Below are 7,823 nucleotides of genomic sequence, written 5' to 3' on the forward strand. Positions count from 1 at the left end.
GGTCAAACTGTTTAGTTGTTCAAAATGACTAATTCATATAAGTTCGGCCGAGACCCACCGTTGTGGACCGCGAGGGGTGCCTAACACCTTCCCCTCAAGGTTATTTCGAGCCCTTACCCTAAATCTCTGGTAATGCAAACTAGTCCATGAGTTAATTGCTCAAGGTGCCCTAACGCACCATAATTTGTTAGGTGGCGACTCTTCAAATACCCAATTCCCAAAAGGAAACGAGTCGATCCCCCATGAAATGTCGAAATCCGGACGTTCTCCGCAAGGAGAGAAAAGGGGGCGCAACAAAACCAATCCAGTCATTTATTATTAACAATTCAATAAAAAACAAAGACATCTCTAGTGGATAAAGAACTAAGGGACCTAGTTCTGGGGAGTAAAGTGGTAGCAATCATGTGGGCCAAGACACGATGTTCAAACTTTAGGTTCTTGGGGCCAATATCAGGGGGTTATCAGATAAAAAGACTTTGGCTTCTTCAAAGGATACTTCAAAATCTTTTGGCCAAGAAGTTTGCACAAAAACATCAAACCCACTAAACTTAGCAGAGGATTTTTTTTTTCAAATTGATAAGGGTCCAGAACAATTCTAGTGCCTAATACCATAGATTTCAGGTCATCTTTGTCATTCTCAAAAAGATTTACATAAAACATCCTCATAGGTTCCTCATAGACAGAGTTACCAACAGTGTTGAACAGAGATGAAAGATGTTGAAAATCAAATATAGAGGTCACATCACAATGCAAATTTTTCATGAGAGAAAGACTTACAGAGCTTCCATAAGCCATAGATTTTGACTTGTAGGATTCAAACCTTGCTTTTTCACTCGGTCCATAAAAGATCAACTTGTCCTCAGGTCCGAATTTAGTGTTCTCTACCTTTCCTTTCTTGCATGCAGCCTTTTTGGGGGTTTGCTCCATGGGCCTTTTTCCTGCCTTTTTCTTACTGATGGGAGGATTTTAAGAGGATTCACTACTCTCATTGTCTGTTTTGAGAAAATCTGAGTCAATAGATGACTCCAAATCTACAGGTTCTTCATGATTGAAGGGTTTTTGAAACCTTCGGCTACATCTGGTTGCAGTGGAGGAAGAGGGATTTCTTTTGGCAATGGTGAGAGGGTTTGTTTGATAAGAATGAAGAGAGTAACAGAGATGAGAGGGGTTTTATCGATGCTTTTGGAGTAATGAAGGGTCGCCTTGGTTAAAGAAAAAGGCGGGTTCAGAAGGAAGTGATGCTTCTGAAGTGACTGATCGGCGGTACTGATGAAGCAATTATTACACCTATACAAAAATTAATTAAGCCACACGTACTTAAGGAAATAAAATATTTTAAAACACGACAAAAAAGATTTGATTTACAAATTTGGAAAAACGCCAATCTTTTTCCTAAGAAAACAAAATCTTTCTTCAAAAAGTGGTTTTGTAAAAATATCGGCAAGTTGAGAATCAGTACTAATAAATTCTAATAAAATATCACCTTTAGCGACATGATCACGTATAAAATGATGCTTAATTTCTATATGCTTTGCTCTAGAATGATGCACAGAATTCTTTGATAAGAAAATAGCACTGGTATTATCACAAAATATAGGAGTAGAGGTAAAAGATAAATCATAGTCGAGAAGTTGATGCATAGAACTTGTGTACAACAGCTTCCGACAACTAAATATTCTGCTTCAGTCGTTGAAAGGGCAACACAATTTTGTTTCTTGCTATGCCAAGATACTAATGCATTTCCCAATAGCTGACACGTGCCACTAGTGCTTTTTCTATCAATCTTGTCACCTGCAAAATCTACATCTGAAAAACCCTTTAATGCAAATTTGTTAGAATGATCATACCATAATCCTAGATCAGAAGTACCAATTAGATATCTAATAATTTGTTTAACAGCAGTGAGATGGGATTCCTTAGGAGCCAACTGAAATCTTGCACACTTGCATACACTGAACATAATATCTGGTCGACTAGCAGTGAGATACAGTAGGGACCCTTCCCTCTATACATGGTTTCATCAACCTTTCTTTCATTGTTGTCTTCATCGAGTATTGTTCTTGGACTCATTGGAGTCCCGATTGACTTTGCATTTTCCATCCATACTTTTTGATAAGCTCCTTAGTGTACTTGGTTTGGATAATGAAAATTCCTTTAGGAGACAGTTTGATTTGAAGTTCGAGAAAGAATGTCGGTTCTTCCATCATATGCTCATTTCGAATTCTCCTTTCATGGAATGAGAAAAATCTTCACATAAAGCAGAGTTAGGACTACCAAAAATAATGTCATCAACATAAATTTGAGTAATAAGATTACCTGAACTAGAATGCTTAATAAAAAGAGTTGTATCGATATTACCTCTTTTGAACCCTTGATTTAAGAGAAAAGAACTTAACCTTTCATACCAGGCACGCGGAGCTTGTTTGAGACCATACAAAGCTTTAGTCAGCTTGTATACATGATTAGGAAAAGTGATGTTTGCAAATCCTGGTGGTTGCTTTACATATACTTCTTCAGAGATGTAGCCATTTAGGAAAACACTTTTAACGTCCATTTGAAACAGCTTGAAACCTTTGTGAGCAGCAAAAGCAAGTAATATTCGAATGGATTCAAGTCTTGCTATAGGGGAAAATGTTTCGTCATAGTCGATTCCTTCTTGCTGAGAGTATCCTTGAGCAACTACTCTTGCTTTATTTCAAATCACTTGACCAGATTCATTCAATTTGTTTTTGAATACCCATTTAGTTCCAATGATTAAGGAGTTTGAAGGTCTTGGAACCAATTCCCATACTTTGTTTCTTTCAAATTTATCTAATTCCTATTTCATAGCACTTATCCGGTGAGCATATTTTAGAGCTTCATCCATTTTTTTTGGCTCAAGTTGAGAAATAAGAGCCACATGAGATTTGTTCTTCTGAGATCTTCTTGTAGTGATTCCTTCTTGTGGATCTCCTATAACAAATTTGTGAGGATAGCCAGGTTCGCTTTTCCATTCATTTGGTGTGTTTGAAGGAGGATCTCTTTATACATTAGTCGACTGATCTGTTTGAGATGGTTCGTGAATTTCTACAGGCTCTTCAGGTGGTTGAGTTTGCTGATTAGCTGACTAACTTTGATGATCCTTTCCTGAAATGACAGATTTAGGGACAAAAGGAATTTTCTCATCTTCAGGAAGGTTTTCACTCCTTGGACGAGGGTTAGTATCAACAAAAACAACATGAATTGATTCTTCAATGCAGAATGTTCTTTTATTATAAACTCTATATGCTCTACTTGAAGGAGAGTAACCAAGAAATATACCTTCATCACTTTTAGGATCGAACTTACCCAAATTATCTTTCCATTGTTGTGAATGAAACATTTGCATCCAAAGAGGTGAAAATAGCTAATATTGGGTTTCTTACCATTCTACAGTTCATACGGTGTCTTTTTGAGAATTGGTCGAATCATACACCTATTGATAATATGACATGCTGTGCTTACCGCTTCTGCCTAGAAATGATGAGGTAGGGAATTTTCCACAATCATGGTTCTTGCCATGTCCTGTAGGGTTCTATTTTTACGCTCTACCACTCTATTTTGTTGCAGAGATCTTGGTGAAGAGAAGTTGTGAGAGATTCCTTGATCGTTGTAAAAGTTTTCAAAAGCTCTGCTTTCAAATTATCCTCCATGATCACTTCTGATAGAAGAGATGTAGTAAACTTTTTCTCGTTGAACCTTCTTATAGAAAACTTCAAAATTCTTTAGAGAAACATCTTTATGACTCAAAAACATAACCCAGGTAAATCTAGAGAAATCATCCACAATAACAAAAACATATTTTCTACCACCTATGCTAGCAGTTCTAGTTGGACCAAATAAATCCATATGCAATAGTTGAAGAGGTTTTGAGGTGGAAACAAAGTTCTTGATTTTGAAAGATGAGCGAGTTTGTTTTCCTAGTTGACATGCATCACAAATATGATCCTTTGAAAAATCTAGTTTTGGAAATCCAATGACGAGATCATGTTTAGAAAGCTTTTGAATAGTATGCATGCTGGCATGACCAAGTTTTCTATGGCGGACCCAAGGATCATCAACTATAGAAGCAAGACAGATTTGATCCCCAAGATTATCTAGGTTGCTAATAGTATAGACATTTCTATCTCTATTACCTGAAAGAATGACTTTACCTGATTCATCTTCTATGAACCAACCATGTTTCTTAAAACGAACCTCATAGTCATTTTCACATAGTTGACTAATGCCGAGAAGATTGTAGCCGAGTTCATCAACCAGGTAGACTTCGTCTACATCACATGTTGGGCTTAGAGGAACTTTTCCAACACCAATTACATTTCCTTTGGATTTGTCTCCAAATGTGACAGTTCCTCCATCTAGTTAGTGACTGTCTTGAACAATTGTTTGTCACCGGTCATATGTCTGGAACACGCGCTGTCGAGATACCATTTTCCTTTTCAATTCTTCTTGCGGTGTTCCTGCAAAACAAAATTACTTGTTTTTAGGTACCCAAGATTGCTTGGGTCCTGAAGGATTAGAATGCTGAGTGTTAGTTTGGTTTGAAGATTTTGGTCGCCAAACCCATCTTCTGTTATCCTTAAACCTGCAGCGATTTGAGGTACGGCCCTTTTTACCACAATAAAAACAAGATGAACTATTTTCATAATCTTTTTCACCTTTGATTATGTTCCTGCATTGGTTAGTATTATGCCCATTCTTACCACAAAAGGAACACCCACAAGATTTCTTCTGTTTGTGACAAACAGTCTGATTTGATTTGACTGAACTATGACTAGTGGATTTTTGTAATCCATTCAATTGAAGTTGAAGTTCATTGACTTCTTCCTGTAGCATATCACGTTCAATTTCACAAACTTCTAGCTTCAGAGCCCATTCTTTCTTTTCTCTTTGAATATTTCTGAGTTCATTTAGAACTCTTTCAATATCTGCAAGAGCAATATCAACGAATTTTTGGAGTTCATAATAATTAGGGCAATTTAGGGGACGTACCTCACTATTTCCCTCGTCTGCCATGAATGAGTCTTCTTTTTCATTTATTCCTCTGTTTCCTGAGAACCCACGCTCTCCTAATTCTTCATTTCCATCATCTTCTATGGCCATGAAGCACATATTTGCAATTTCTTCATGATCAGACTCTTCTTCATCACTCCAGGCTCCAAAAGACTTCTTCCTTTGAAGATTCCTGCTCAGCTTCTTCTTTAGTTCTGGACAGTCAGCTTGAATGTGTCCATGGTTACCACATTCGTAGCATCTTCCATCATTTTTATTGTTTATCCTTCCCTTTCTGAAGTTTGGTTTACCTCTTCTGCTATTTCTGTTTTTCTTCATCATGCTAGTTACAACTTGAGAAAGCATGGCTATGTTTTCATCCTGTTCTCCTCCTTTATTTTCTTCTTCATCCTCTGGTTCAGCCACAGTTGCTTTGAATGCAACTGTTTTCTTCTTTTCTTGTTGAATCTGTCTATCCAAATGAGTCTTCTCAAAAGCTATTATATCACCTCTGAGTTCATCATAGGACATTTTATCAAGATCCTGACATTCGAGTGCGATGACCTTTGGCTGCCAAATCGTAGGTAGACTTCTGAGAATTTTTCGGACTTATTCTCCGCTTCTTATTGTTCTACCAAAGGATTTCAGATCTCTAAGAATTTTGCTGAACCTGGAGAACATTTCTTCAACAGATTCTCCATCCTTCATTTGAAACAGCTCATACTCACGAACCAATAGATTTATCCTAGTTTCTTTTACCTTGTGTGTCCCTTCATATGTAACTTTCAATTTATCCCACATCTCCTTAGCGGTTTCACAACTTGAGATCTTTTCATATTCTTCACCACTGATAGCATTGTACAACATATTTTTTGCTTTGGTATTTACACTTATGACAACAGCTTGCTCATCAGTGTAGTCATCTAAGTCAAGTGGATCAGTGGATACTATTACTTGACCATTTTCGTCTTTCCTTGAGAGAATTGGAAGATATCCCTTTTTGATCACTCGCTAGACTTTGATGTCATAAGATATGGTGTATGTTTCCATACGCACCTTCCAATGAGAGAAGTGTTGTCCATTGAAGTATGGTAGTCGAACTTGAGATGTTCCCTCTTGAAATAGTACACCAACGATTGTGTTTGATCCCACGATCTTTTCCTCACTATCTGTTAAGCAAAGTTTGTGAGCCTTGCTCTGATACCAATTGAAAGTACAAGAGGGGGGTGAATTGTGGTCTACTAAAAATTAGTCGACTAACAATGATTTTAGTTGACTAGATCGAGCGCAGAAGTAAAATAACAGTAAACAGAAAGAGAATGACACACAACAATTTTACTAGTTCGGTACCGGTGTGGTACTTACATCTAGTTTCCCTTGGGTCACAAAGGTTTTTTTAGATCTTGAAAGTATTACAACAGGGATGGTTGTGATTCGTTCACCACCAACGAAGTACAACAACAGTGAATTTCTAATAATGACACAACTCTCTTTTGTGTTCTAATTGTTCCTATCTTTTGAGACACTAATGTGATCGCTACTGTGTTAAAACACAAAATCAGAAAAACTGTTAGAAAAATAAAAGAAACTGGAAAAACAGAAGAGTTTAAGAAATATTCCGAGTCCACAATTTTCTTGTGTGTCCTTAAGGAATTTTAACCCCCTCACACGTTGCCAAGGTAATGGATTAAATCCTCCACGGAATAAACCTTCCTGCAACAGTGGCAATACAAACTGCAGGATACCAACGAACTTAAAGAACGGAGCAAAATCACACTTACGAATTTGAGAGAGAGAGACTGCGAATTAGAATGCAGTATATTTAGAAAGAAAGAAGTTCTGGAGTGTTTTTCGTGTGTAGAAAATGGAGTCTTGCCTCAGAATTTATAGGCAATTATCAGAAGAGGTGTCTGGAAAAGGTGCCTTTTCAGAAGAATACGCTGCCTGCCGCGGTTCTACCACGGTCGCGGCAGAACCGCGGTCAGAGAGGCTCTCTGAATCAACCTGCCGCGGTTCTACCGCGGTCGCGGCAGAACCGCGGCCAGAGAAGCCCTCTGAACCTTCAGCAGGGTTCTGGCGTATTTTCAGCAGTGATTTGGCATTTAATTAATTATTAAATAATTAAATAAATTTTGTCCAAAAATAATCTTATCGATCATTTGACAAATCCGAAGCTGAAGCCGAAGCCGAGCGAGCGACGACGGCGTGAGGGTTCATTCTCTTCAACTCCTTTTAAGAGTTTTAAGAAGTGATTCTATATATAAGCACACAAATGTGGTTGTCCCTCACCAATGAGGGACAAAGTGCAAGACAAAAGTTCACTTCTTCAAATTTTCAATTTCCCTCCATTTTATTTCCCTCCATTTCCAATTCACACTTATTCTACTTTAAAGCCCAATGGCTTAAAGTCTAACAACTAATAAACTTCAGATTACAGTGTTTAGGCTAAGAAGTGGGGAGACTTAGAAAATAATGTGTGGAGTTGCGCAAGTCTTCCAATTGAAATTAGCAGTCTTCTTATAGGAGAGGAAAAGAGTCGTTGAATCTTGACCAGAAATAGAAGCACGAGATCTTTAAAAGGTTTTGACCCAAGGGGTGCCTCTTCGAATCCTGCTCTTTGGGAGAGACCGGATTCGATCGTGACTTTCCTTGTCACAACTTTCATTTACGAGACAATCAATACTTTGACTGAGCTTTAATTAAGGAAACTGAATATGGCAATAACTTCTTGATTGGTAATCGGATTTCCTTGATTGAGGCCGAGTAGATTTGCAGACTTTTGATTCCTTCTATAGGTTCATTGATTTAGCAAT

The 7,823-nt window shown here is 37.7% G+C and overlaps 1 protein-coding gene across 1 annotated transcript; it reads right to left on the reverse strand.

Moving 5' to 3' along the window:
* Positions 1–5,619: 5,619 nt before the first annotated feature.
* On the reverse strand, positions 5,620–6,092 carry LOC109241077. Its single transcript, XM_019407788.1, has 2 exons — positions 6,067–6,092; positions 5,620–5,983 (listed from the first exon to the last, which is right to left on the reverse strand). Exons 1-2 carry the CDS (start codon positions 6,090–6,092, stop codon positions 5,620–5,622), a joined length of 390 nt encoding a protein of 129 aa, XP_019263333.1.
* Between the last annotated feature and the right edge of the window lie 1,731 nt (positions 6,093–7,823).

Source organism: Nicotiana attenuata, unplaced genomic scaffold, assembly GCF_001879085.1.
Source record: "Nicotiana attenuata strain UT unplaced genomic scaffold, NIATTr2, whole genome shotgun sequence".
Lineage (NCBI taxonomy): Eukaryota > Viridiplantae > Streptophyta > Magnoliopsida > Solanales > Solanaceae > Nicotiana > Nicotiana attenuata.

Excerpts from the sequence above, each read along its gene's own strand:
- LOC109241077 (XM_019407788.1), bottom strand. The coding sequence starts at position 6,092 with ATGGACAACACTTCTCTCATTGGAAG. Across the intron at positions 5,984-6,066 it reads AACACTTCTCTCATTGGAAG|GAAAGACGAAAATGGTCAAG; the intron begins GTGCGTATGGAA and ends AATTCTCTCAAG.